Below are 13114 nucleotides of genomic sequence, written 5' to 3'. Positions count from 1 at the left end.
CGGGCTGTGACGTCACGTGTGGTGTGTAATGTGCCCGGATGTATAGTGAGGTCGGGGCTGTGATGTCACGTGTGGTGTGTAATGTGCCCGGATGTGTAGTGAGGTCGGGCTGTGATGTCACGTGTGGTGTGTAATGTGCCCGGATGTGTAGTGAGGTCGGGCTGTGATGTCACGTGTGGTGTGTAATGTGTCCGGATGTATAGTGAGGTCGGGGCTGTGATGTCACGTGTGGTGTGTAATGTGTCCGGATGTATAGTGAGGTCGGGCTGTGATGTGTAATGTGCCCGGATGTGTAGTGAGGTCGGGCTGTGATGTCACGTGTGGTGTGTAATGTGCCCGGATGTATAGTGAGGTCGGGCTGTAATGTCACGTGTGGTGTGTAATGTGCCCGGATGTGTAGTGAGGTCGGGGCTGTGACGTCACGTGTGGTGTGTAATGTGCCCCGGATGTATAGTGAGGTCGGGGCTGTGACGTCACGTGTGGTGTGTAATGTGCCCGGATGTATAGTGAGGTCGGGGCTGTGACGTCACGTGTGGTGTGTAATGTGCCCCGGATGTATAGTGAGGTCGGGGCTGTGACGTCACGTGTGGTGTGTAATGTGCCCGGATGTATAGTGAGGTCGGGGCTGTGACGTCACGTGTGGTGTGCAATGTTCCCCGGATGTATAGTGAGGTCGGGGGTGTGACGTCACGTGTGGTGTGTATTGTGCCACGGATGTGTAGTGAGGTCAGGGCTGTGATGTATTGTGTGGTGTGTAATGTGCCCCGTATGTATAGTGAGGTCGGGGATGTGACATGGGGGCTGCTGGTCCTGCCGGCTGTATGACAGATGCAGAGTCGGTAACGAAGGAGAAGGAGTTTGCGGAGCCGACACCATTACGACTCTTCTCTTTACCAATTTGTCACGTAGCCACTCTTCTGCATGTGATTTAGGGTTGTACCTGCAAGGGTTAACCTATGTCCTCAAAGTCCAGCATTCAACCTCTGTCCTATGCTGTAATGGGGGCATAAATCACACCCCAACACAGACAACACAAACTCTGCTCAAACATGCTCATACATGCTGCCACCACGCACCGAACATATGGGCGATGAGTCCCCGAAAAACTACTATTACTGTCTGCCAATTAGCAGGATTACACCTTGTAGGGTTATGGGTTCTTTTAGAGCACACAAGGTTAAAACTTATTAAAGTTTTAAGCTTTAATAGAAAAGGTACAGTTCTTACAATAAAAGGGCATAAAATTATGGAAATAAGTGACATGCAAATATGCAAACAGTGATAAAATAGAAGTGAGAAACTTACAGAAATATCTAAACTTTGGAATCTGTTGTTCTGTTTCCTGAGAAAGGGAATATGGAAATGGATCACATCAGCTTGGCTGCCCTCAATCTGTGAACGGCTTTCTTTGTGGAGGGCCCCATTTATAGTCTCAGCCCGGAGATCAGATTTCTAGACCAGCCGTTCATGTTAGTATTCTAATTCCTGCTTTGTGACTGGACCATGGCTACTTTCCCAATGAATACATTAGTTTTTTAAATGTACTTGGTCTTAGCCTTTCTTTCCCATAGTAAATAGAAATTGTCAGGCTGTAACTAGGTTCCATTTGGCATCTCCCTTCAAAGGCATCACAGCTGTCAAATGGTTCCATTTCTATGAGTTCACAAGAAGGCACCTTGGGGTCTGAGACTCTGCTACCAGGAAATCTACCTTTGCTCAGGATAGCATAAGTTATGACCTTTGTGAAGCAGCAGCCTGAGAACATATGCTGATTTACTTCTGGTCATACATCCATACATTGCTTAAAAATACATATTTCCACTACACCTGTGTAACCCTGTGCGGGATTATTACAGGTCTTTACGCTCTGTAGTGACTGTGTGGTGATGTCACAGGATGTGGGCCGAGGCAGTGATGTCATGGGCCGTGGCTGCGGTGAAGTTACGGGGCATGGGCCAAGGCTGCGGGGACGTCACAAGGCATTGACCGAGGCTGTGGCGACAATACAGGGCTTTTTGCCCAGGCTACGGGGACGTCACAGGGCATTGGCCGAGGCTGTGGCGACGTCACTGGGCATGGGCCTAGGCTACGGGGACGTCACGGGCATGGGCCGAGGCTGCGTGAATGTCATGGGGCATTGGCCGAGGCTGTTGTGACATCACGGGGCATAGGCCGAGGCTGCTGTAATGCCACGGGGCATGGGCCTGGGCTGCGGTGACGTCTCGGGGCATGGCCAGAGGCTGTGGTGACGTCACGTGGCATGGCCCGAGGCTGTGGTGACGTTACGGTGCATTGGCCGAGGCTGTGGTGACGTCACGGGGTGAGGCTGTGGTGACGTTACGTGGCATGGCCCGAGGCTGTGGTGACATCACGGGGCATTGGCCGAGGTTGTGGTGACGTCACGGGGTGAGGCTGCGGTGACGTTACAGGGAATGGGCCGAAGTTGCGTAATGTCACTGGGTATTGGGCCGAGGCTGCGGTTAGGTCTCAGGGCATGACCAGAGGCTGCGGTGACGTCACGTGGCATGGCCCGAGGCTGTGGTGAGGTCACGGGGTGAGGCTGCAGTGACGTTACAGGGAATGGACCGAGGTTGCGTAATGTCACTGGGCATTGGGCCGAGGCTGTGGTGCCAGATGTTGGGGGTTGTAGTAGGGGATGTCGCTCTTACCTCTCCCACGTTCTCCGCAGGTGGATGTCTCCCGCTCGCTCGAGCTTCTCCACATGACGATCTTCAGTCAGAGCTTTTCTCCTTGCGGCAAGTTTCTTGCTGTTGGCAACAACCTGGGAGAAATTGGGGTGTTCAGGTGAGGGGGTGCGGACCTCGGGCACAGTATTGGGGTGCTCCTGAATATTAATGCTTGTGTCTCTATTAGTCTCTCGTCCGCTCTCAGCTCAGAGGCCAAGGAGCAGAACAAGGAGCCAACAGCCATCATCCAAGGTAATCACCGCCTGTGGGGTCTCTACCTGCATGGGAGTTATTTGGGGGGGGTCTTCACGATTGTGGGGGTCATTTGGGGGTTTTCTGTCTATCTGGGGGTCACTGTGGGGGGGGCTACTCCTTTCTGTGTGGGGGTCTTTGATGATGTTTGTTGCAGCCCACTCAGGCTCCGTGTACAGTTTGACCTCAACTGAACGTAATCTGATCAGCGCGGGGGGAAATGAGGTGAAAGGCTGGCTCTGGAGCGACATCTGTAAGAAGGTAAGCCCCCTATTTCCTGAGGTATCCTGGCAGTGCAACCCCCACTTACTGTTCACTGTTCTTGTGTAGGGCTGTGTGGAAGCATGGAGTCGCCCGGCCCCATCCTCCAGGTGAGCTCCCTGTCTTGTATTTACTCATTAGTGGCCCTCACCCTCCACACTGACCGCACCTCCTTCTGCCTATAGGAACAGCCTGGAGACCCCAGAGATCAACAGTCTCATCATTAACCAGAAGGTGGGCACCGCTCCCTCAGACCCCTGTATATAACTAGTCTGCTCCTGGCCCTGAGACCTTCTACCAATGTGCATAAAGTTCCTGTGCCCCCCCATCTCTGTATAAATCCCTGTATCTCCTCCCCCCATCTCTGTATAGACCCCTGTATCTCCTCCCCATCTCTATGATCCCTGTATCTCCTCCCCCATCTCTATGATCCCTGTATCTCCTCCCCCATCTCTATGATCCCTGTATCTCCTCCCCCATCTCTATGATCCCTGTATCTCCTCCCCCATCTCTATGATCCCTGTATCTCCTCCCCCATCTCTATGATCCCTGTATCTCCTCCCCCATCTCTATGATCCCTGTATCTCCTCCCCCATCTCTATGATCCCTGTATCTCCTCCCCCATCTCTATGATCCCTGTATCTCCTCCCCATCTCTATGATCCCTGTATCTCCTCCCCATCTCTATTATCCCTGTATCTCCTCCCCCATCTCTATGATCTCTGTATCTCCTCCCCCATCTCTATGATCCCTGTATCTCCTCCCCCCATCTCTATGATCCCTGTATCTCCTCCCCATCTCTATGATCCCTGTATCTCCTCCCCCATCTCTATGATCCCTGTATCTCCTCCCCCATCTCTATGATCCCTGTATCTCCTCCCCCATCTCTATGATCCCTGTATCTCCTCCCCCATCTCTATGATCCCTGTATCTCCTCCCCCATCTCTATGATCCCTGGATCTCCTCCCCCATCTCTATGATCCCTGTATCTCCTCCCCCATCTCTATGATCCCTGTATCTCCTCCCCCCATCTCTATGATCCCTGCATCTCCTCCCCCCATCTCTATGATCCCTGCATCTCCTCCCCCCATCTCTATGATCCCTGTATCTCCTCCCCCCATCTCTATGATCCCTGTATCTCCTCCCCCCATCTCTATGATCCCTGTATCTCCTCCCCCCATCTCTATGATTCCTGTATCTCCTCCCCCTATCTCTATAGATCCCTGTTTCTTCTCCCCATCTCTGATCCCTGTATAGGTCACCCCGTGTCCCTGCCCCCCCCATCTCTATATAGGTTGCCCTGTGTGTGTCCCTCCCATCTTTGTGTAGGTTGCCCTGTGTGTGTGTCCCCCATCAGTGTACAGGTCACCCTGTGTGTATCCCTCCCATCACTCTATAGTTCGCCCCCTATCACTGCATAGGTCAGTGATGGCGAACCTTTTAGAGACCAAGTGCCGAAACGGCAACCCAAAACCCACTTATTTATCATAAAGTTCCAATACGGCAATTTAGAAAAGGTAAACAGAGCGGCGCAATAGTGCAGTTACCAAAATAATCAGTTTACGGTAAGGTAAAATTCTCACCTTTGCATGTTGTGAGTATGCACAACACATATAGTAAGTACTAGCTGTACTACCCGGCTTCGCCCGGGTTAATAACTGCTGTTAGCAAAATAGAATGTGTTAACAAAAAATTATTCTGCACACAAAAACCACAAAACAAATAGAAATGTAATTATTAAAAGGCAAAAACTAAGCTAATAGAAGCATTTCACAACGTATATTTCAACACCAGAGATATTCCACACAGATTTAGCTAAATTGGCCAAGTAATGTAAAGTAATCTGCTACTACTTATTCGAGAGCCTTTTGATAAACGACATTCTTAGTTTTTCCTTCAGGTGCAAAGACATATTTTTGGCTGTTCCAACTCTTGAACAGGCCACATAAAGTTGACCATGAGAAAGCATGGAGATTGTAAATCGATTCCAACTACTTTTAAGGACTGTCCCTGAGCCTTGTTGATGGACATAGCAAATGCCAGTCAAACAGGAAACTGGAGGCGTTTAAAATCAAAAGGCAAATCAGATGGAATGAGAGGAATTGTTGGAATGAAAACATCTTCTCCTGTGGCACATCCTGTCAAAATGGTTGCCTCAATTATATGTGGAAACGGGTTCTTAATCAAGAGCCTTGTTCCATTACACAGCTTTGGTAGATCCAAATTTCTCAATAGCAGAATAGGTGCTTCAGGTTTTAGAAAGAAGTTGTGAGGATGAAGTCCTTGTGGCTCCAAGGAATTGAGGAACTCAGTTGGATATGGCTCTTGAGGAAGCAGCTGCTGTTCTCATGTGTCTCAGCCTTGTTTCTCGGTCTTCACATTTTTCAGTGGCCCGTAGTGCAGCATTTCTTTTTGCATCAGCTGACATTCGTGCCATGGAATCCCTTTTCTTATGAGGCATTATTGTGGTAAAAATAGTCTGTAACTGGCAGTTTCTATATCCTCTCGCAAAGAGGTAATGTGACTGACATCAGCCCTTCCACCAACACACCCTAACTGACATGCTATTACCTCACACAAGCTTTTTTATACTGAGAATGTCCTCTGTTTCCTATATTAACCAATCAGAGCTCAGATGAATTAACTGTAGCAAAATAGAAGCTGAGCTGTGATTGGTTGCTATTGGCAGCCTGATAAATCCCCAGCCAACAGGAAGCCCTCCCCCTGGCAGTATATATTAGCTCACACATACACATAATAGACAGGTCATGTGACTGACAGCTGCCGTATTTCCTATATGGTACATTTGTTGCTCTTGTAGTTTGTCTGCTTATTAATCAGATTTTCATTTTTGAAGGATAATAGCAGACTTGTGTGTGTTTTAGGGCGAGTTTCATGTGTCAAGTTGTGTGTGTTTAGATGCGTGTGGCTACATGCATGTAGCGACTTTTGTGAGATGAGTTTTTTGTGGTGACATGCGTGTAGCAACTTTTTGTGTCGAGTTGCATGTGACAGGTTAGTGTAGCAAGTCGTGTGCAGCAAGTTTTGCTCGTGGCGAGTTTTGTGTGGTGCGTTTTGAGTATGTGCAAGTTTTGTGTGGGGCAACTTTTGCATGTGTTGCAACTTTTGTGCATGTGGCAATTTTTCCACGTGTGCAAGTTTTGCATGTGGCAAGTTTTCCATGAGGTGAGTTTTGCACGTGTGGCGAGTTTTGCGTGAGCCTAGTTTTGCATGTGGCGAGTTTTGTGCGTGGCGAGTTTTGAGCGGCGACTTTTGTGTTTCGACTTTTATGTGGCGAGGTTGGTGTATGTGTGGTGAAATGTGTGCAGAGGGTGGTATATGTGTTCAAGCACGTGGTAGTGTGTGGCGTATTTTGTGTGTGTTCACATCCCCGTGTGTGGTGAGTATCCCATGTCGGGGCTCCACCTTAGCAACTGTACGGTATATACTCTTTGGTGCCATCGCTCTCACTCTTTAAGTCCCCCTTGTTCACATCTGGCAGCTGTCAATTTCCCTCCAACACTTTTCCTTTCACATTTTCTCCATTATGTAGATAGGGGCAAAATTGTTTAGTGAATTGGAACTCGCGGGGTTAAAATGTTGCCTCACAACGTAGCCTATGATGCTCTCGGGGTCCAGTCGTGTGACTGTGCAAAATTTTGTGACTAGCTGCGACGGTGCAGATGCCAATCCCGGACACACACACACACACACACACACACACACACACACACACACACACGCCCACCCCTACCTTTATATATTAGATGATAGGAGGGCTGCAGATGGCACCGGACAAGAAGTTCTAGCTAGGATATTCAAGATGTTGACAATTCCGCGCTCCTCCAAATCAGGCAAGGGAATCACAGAGTTCAGAAGGCAATTTAACAGCACATCACAGAAGATCTGCAAAATTCTCCCCGTTACACACACGGCCCCTCTACTATATATGTGTATACTCGAGTATAAGCCGAGGCCCCTAATTTTGCCACAAATAACTGTGAAAACGTAATGACTCGAGTATAAGCCTAGGGTGGAAAACGCAGCAGCTACTCGTAAATTTCAAAAATAAAAATAGATACCAATAAAAGTAAAATTAATTGAGAGATCAGTAGGTTAAGTGTTTTTGAATATCCATATTGAGTCAGGAGCCCCATATAATGCTCTATGAAGTTTATGATGGGCCCATAAGATGCTCCATACAAAATACGCCTCATACAATGCTGCACAAAGGTTGCCGTATTTTTTAGACTATAAGATGCACCGGATTATAAGACGCACCCAGGTTTTAGTGGTGGAAAATAGGGAAAAAAATATTTGATGCAAAAAAAAAAAAAGTGGTAAGATTGAATAACATACTATTGTATGTGGTGTTGTTATATATAATAGTATGTTATTATGTTGGAAGCTGTGGGACTAGTGTGGCGTCTGTAAAGTACTATATATGAAGACGCTGGAGGGAGAGTATAAGAATGGGGGGCACAGGGCGTATATTTAAAGCACCACTCCAAAACTGTAAAATAACACTTGAGTGCTGCTTTAAGATCCCATTGGGAGAACTATAACTCCCAGCATGTCCTGCAGATCCTATGGCATGCTGGGAGTTTTAGTTCACCACAGGAGTGGCAGAGTGATTTATTGTGTTTTGTAAAGACTAACCTTATAATTGTGGCAGCCAGCCACACTGTGGTGAGGTGAAAAGCTGGAGCATCCCATGACTGCACAGAGCCCTCTATCTTGTTGCCTCTCCACAGCACAGGTCATAAGAGGAAGCCAGCAGATTCTAGTGGGGAGTCTGAAGGACCTGTGATGACATCAGAAGAGGGAGGGCTCTGTGCTGTCATGTGATGATCCAGCCCGCCCTCTTCATGACATCACACAGGTCCTTATGCACTCAGCATCCAGCACAGCCCAGGCAGGTATGCAGCGATCTTGTCCCCTCCAGCCTCTGCTCCTGCTCTCTCCTCCACCGGACACAGATCTCCCCAGCAGCTGAAGGAATCCAGTGCTGGGGAAACCATGCGGGTCACTGTTTCAATGAAGGAGTATTCATGTGCTGCTCCCTGCTCAGCTGACAGGTGGGCGGAATCGGCTAATGAATATTCACTGCACTTTAATCATGGGGACCGGTGGTTTCCCCAACACTGGATTCTGGGCAGCTGGGACATTTTTCTGCCTCCTGCAAGTGGGATCACAGTGCAACCCACTAGCCGCTGCCGCCCTCCACACATGCTACATTCCGACCATAAGACGCACCCACACTTTCCTCCAAAATTTGGAGGAAAAAACGTGCGTCTTATGGTCAGAAAAATACGGTACTAATGGCCCCATAAGATGCTCCATAGAATAATATACCCCATATAATGCTGCACAAAGTTTATTAATGGCCCCATAAAATGCTCCATAGAATAGTATGCCCCATATGCTGCTGTGATTAACAAAAAAAAAAGACATACTCTCCTCTCGTCACTGGGGGCCAGTTGGGGGAGTTGACGCTGCCTCAGGCTCTTGTGATATTCTCCTGTCCCCATTCCACTGCCGACCACTGCTGTGTTTTCCGTCTCTCTGCAGTGACTGTTCTGGCAGAGGGCGTGCACTAACCACGTCATCGCACCCTCTGACCGGAATGTCACAGCCAGAGGATGCGGAAGACCGAGCGCGGCGGAGGAACCGGGACAGGTGAATATCGCATGGCTCACCCTCCCCCGCCATACTCACCCCCTCCTGGCACGGTCTCTGCTTCTCCGTTGTCCCGGGGCGGCAGCTCCTTCCAGTGCTGATTGGTCACATGGTACCGCTCATTAAAGTAATGAATATGCGCTCCACGCCTATGGGAGTGGAGTCGCGTGCATAGTCATTACTTTAATGAGCGGTACCACGTGACCGCTGAACATAAAAAGAGCTGCCGGCCCCGGAGACCATCGCAGAAGCAGAGACCGCGCCAGGAGCAGGTGAGTGTGTCACAGCCACCGACCCCCTGGGACAATGACTCGAGTATAAGCCGAGAGGGGCACTGCGGCACTAGAACCACAACTTTTCACAGGGGTGTGGATGAGCGGCGGCAGCGTCGGCTGCAACACTATCCAGAGAAAACAGCTCAGGGTGGTGCTCACAGAACAATCCACAGAGGACCAAAGGCTTCACTGACGGTATATCAGAAGAAAAAAATTAATACTTAACCCTCCGTCACATACAACTGATCTGACAGGCGCTTCTCTTTTACTTTCATTTCTCCTTCCTCACCAGATTGTGAGGAAACCCCCTCCCTCCAGGTAGTCTCCTGTCTCTTGAAGGTCTGTGAAACCTGATATCACAGTTGGATTTCAGAGCTTCAGGGGAGAGGATATAGCTGCACAGATCTCTCAGGCTCATTGTATGTGAATACGTCACATTCAGTAAGGTTGGTATTTTATGTTTTTATTCATCACAATAGTTTATTTAGCTTGTTTTATGAATGTATAGCACAAAATGTGAGGATATTTCATAGAAATAAGGGAGATTTTATAAAAGAAAGTGTGCTGCTCAGGCATATACAGTAGTTCCCTAACATATTCCTTCTCTTGCTTCAGATTATCTGCTGAAATGGAGAGGAAAATGTACAATTTATCCAAACAACTTGATGTTGAGGAAGTAACAAACATGCTGGTAGATGATAGAGACCTCACACTGAATGAGGATTTAGGAGAGGAAAGTGAGATTGATTCTCATGATGAGGTGGAAGAATGTGTCCTGGATTCTGAAACAGAGCAAGATGGTGACAGTGGTGAGGATGAAGAAGTTGGATCATATTATATTGGAAAAGATAAAAATACTAAATGGAACAAGAAGCCATTCCAGAAAAAACGTAGGGAACCTTTAAACATTATTACTCACCTTCCTGCAGTAATAGGAACTGCACGTAATGCAAAAACTGCAGTTGAATGCTGGAACAGTATATTTACAGATGACATTCTGGACTCTATTGTCACATATACCAACCAATATATAGACATTATAAAGGACAAGTACATCTGCAACAGAACCATCAAGCCCACAGATGAAATAGAACTGCGTGCTTTTTTTGGATTACTGTACCTTGCAGGAGCTTATAGGGCAAATAGACAAAGTTTGGAGGAACTTTGGGGTAAAGATGGGGATGGAGTTGAAAAATTTAGCCTTGTTATGTCAATAAACAGATTCAAGATTCTAATTCGTTGCCTTCGGTTTGACGACAGAACTACCCGAACCGAACGCAAAACACATGACCGACTTGCTCCAATTCGTGATATATTTCAAAGATTTGTTGTAAACTGTAAACAAAGTTATTACCCTGGAGAGAATCTCACTATTGACGAAATGCTCCCTGGTTTTCGTGGTAGATGTGCCTTTCGTCAATATATTCCATCAAAGCCAAACAAATATGGAATAAAAATGTATGCCCTTGTTGATGCCAGTAAGACCTACACTTACAACCTGGAAGTTTATGCAGGAAAACAACCAGAAGGTCCTTACTGTGTGAGCAACAAACCCATTGCTGTTGTAAAAAGACTGGCTGAACCCTTATTTGGATCGGGTCGCAATATTACAGCTGACAATTGGTTTACAAGTTGTGATCTGATTGATTATCTGAAAATTCAGAAGCTGTCATATGTGGGAACTGTAAGAAAAAACAAAAGGGAATTGCCGCCACAGTTTGTAAGTGTGAAAGAGAGACAACAGTACAGCAGTATGTTTGCATTCCATAATGGAAAGGCTTTAGTTTCCTATGTACCACATGCCAAAAAAATCGTACTTCTTCTATCAACACTTCTTGATGATGCTGCCATCGATCCTGGGACTGGGGCAGAAAAAAACCCGGAGATAATTACATTTTACAATGCCACCAAAGGGGGTGTGGATACAGCAGATCAGATGTGCTCCACTTTCAACGTCAGCAGAAACCTCAAACGCTGGCCAATGGTCATATTTTTTGCTATGTTGAATTTGGGTGGTATAAATTCACAAGTAATTTATCTTGAAAACAGGCTTGAACCACTCCGTAGACGATTGTATCTGAAAAAATTGGCCCATGAACTAGTACTTGGAGAGCTACGCAGGAGAAGCGTGAAAACAATCGGTATCCCCTCTCGCCTTCAAGTTCAGCTCAAAAGGTTCCGCCCAGAAGATGATGGTGAAAAGTCACCATCTGCACCACCTCACAAACGAAGGAGATGCACCACCTGCCAAACGGAAAGCGGAACCAGAAGGCTTTCAAATTATGAATGTCTCAAATGTCATAAATAGTGTTGAACATTCCGATACCGCAAGTATCGGGTATCGGCCGATATTTGCGGTATCGGAATTCCGATACCGAGATCCGATATTTTTGTGATATCGGGTATCGGTATCGAATCAATGGGGATGTGTAAAATAAAGAATTAAAATAAAAAATATTGATATGCTCACCTCTCCGGCGGCCCCTGGACTTCACGCTGCTATCCGGGAGGCTTCTTTGTTTAAAAAGCGCGCCTTTCGGACCTGTGAATGACATCCCGGCTTCTGATTGGTCGCGTGCCGCCCATGTGACCGGCACGCGACCAATCAGAGGCCGCGACGTCATTCGCAGGTCCTCAATTCCTAGAATTAGCAGTTTTGTGAATGAGAATGACGTCGCGGCTTCTGATTGGCCGCGTGCCGGTCACATGGGCGGCACGCGACCAATCAGAAGCCGGGACGTCATTCACAGGTCCGAAAGGCGCGCTTTTTAAACAAAGAAGCCTCCCGGTTAGCAGCGTGAAGTCCAGGGGCCGCCGGAGAGGTGAGCATATCAATATTTTTTATTTTAATTCTTTATTTTACACATCCCTATGGATCCCAGGGCCTGAAGGAGAGTTTCCTCTCCTTCAGACCCTGGGAACCATGAGAATACCTTCCGATACTTGATGTCCCATTGACTTGTATTGGTATCGGATATCGGTATCGGCGATATCCGATATTTTTCGGGTATCGGCCGATACTATCCGATACCGATACTTTCAAGTATCGGACGGTATCGCTCAACACTAGTCATAAAGCAATTTGCCTGACACATGCAAAAATGGTGTGTAATTCTTGCTATTTGCTCTGCAAGTGTGACTTTTCTGGGGAAACCTCAGCATCTACTTCTGATTGAATATGTTTTTAATAGTACTTAAGGTACCTTAAGTTCAAAAATTTTCTTTGTACATTTTTTTGAGAGAGTCGAACTGGGGACTATTTGGCGGGAGTTTTGAAAAGTTTGTATTTCATAGTTATTAGTTTTATGTTAAGTAAATGTTTTTTTTGCAACTGATTATGTGTAGTCTCTTTTATTACATCCCTATGAAGGTCACTGATCACTTTTAGAGCACTGAGATTGCAAACATTAGATATTATAGGTATTTTTCCAGCAGGCGCCTGACAGGCACATTGTATGTGAACTCGTTAGTCCGAATATTGTATGTGACGGAGGGTTAATTGTATGTTCTGTTCACGTGATTGTCCATCCCCTTAAAAGGATGTAGGCTGAACTGGATGGACAAATGTCTTTTTTCAGCCTTACTAACTATGTTACTATGTTACTATGATGTGACGTGTATTTTGCACCTGGACCCGTTGAAGCGCTTTGCGCGAAACGGCCGTAGTCCTTACCAGTTCCCCGCACCCTCTCCTGTTAACGTCCTGCCGCCTCTCCATGTGTACCTGATTGCTGTTTGTAGCAAATAAAGGACTTTATCACAGCATTTCTAGGGGTGGTATATATATATATATATATATATATATATATATACACACACCGCCCCGTGTGTCTGTGTCCCCCATCTCTATATAGCCCGCTCCGTGTGTCCCCCATCTCTATATAGGTTGCCCCGTGTATGTCCCCCATCTCTATATAGGTCGCCCCGTGTGTGTCCCCCATCTCTATATAGGTCGCCCCGT

General features: G+C 47.1%; 1 protein-coding gene across 1 annotated transcript in view; it reads left to right on the top strand.

Moving 5' to 3' along the window:
* Positions 1-13114, top strand: part of THOC6 (THO complex subunit 6) — a 61121-nt gene that overhangs the window by 41052 nt on the left and 6955 nt on the right. Inside the window, exons 2-6 of the mRNA XM_069735190.1 lie at positions 2690-2805; positions 2875-2939; positions 3097-3200; positions 3270-3310; positions 3386-3434. Of these exons, the coding sequence (XP_069591291.1) occupies positions 2690-2805; positions 2875-2939; positions 3097-3200; positions 3270-3310; positions 3386-3434 (375 nt within the window). The remainder of the gene's footprint in view (positions 1-2689; positions 2806-2874; positions 2940-3096; positions 3201-3269; positions 3311-3385; positions 3435-13114) is intronic.

The sequence above is a fragment of the Ranitomeya imitator genome, chromosome 7 (assembly GCF_032444005.1).
Source record: "Ranitomeya imitator isolate aRanImi1 chromosome 7, aRanImi1.pri, whole genome shotgun sequence".
NCBI lineage: Eukaryota > Metazoa > Chordata > Amphibia > Anura > Dendrobatidae > Ranitomeya > Ranitomeya imitator.
The sequence above is the reverse complement of the archived record's forward strand: the minus strand, read 5'-3'. Positions and strand labels throughout refer to the sequence as shown.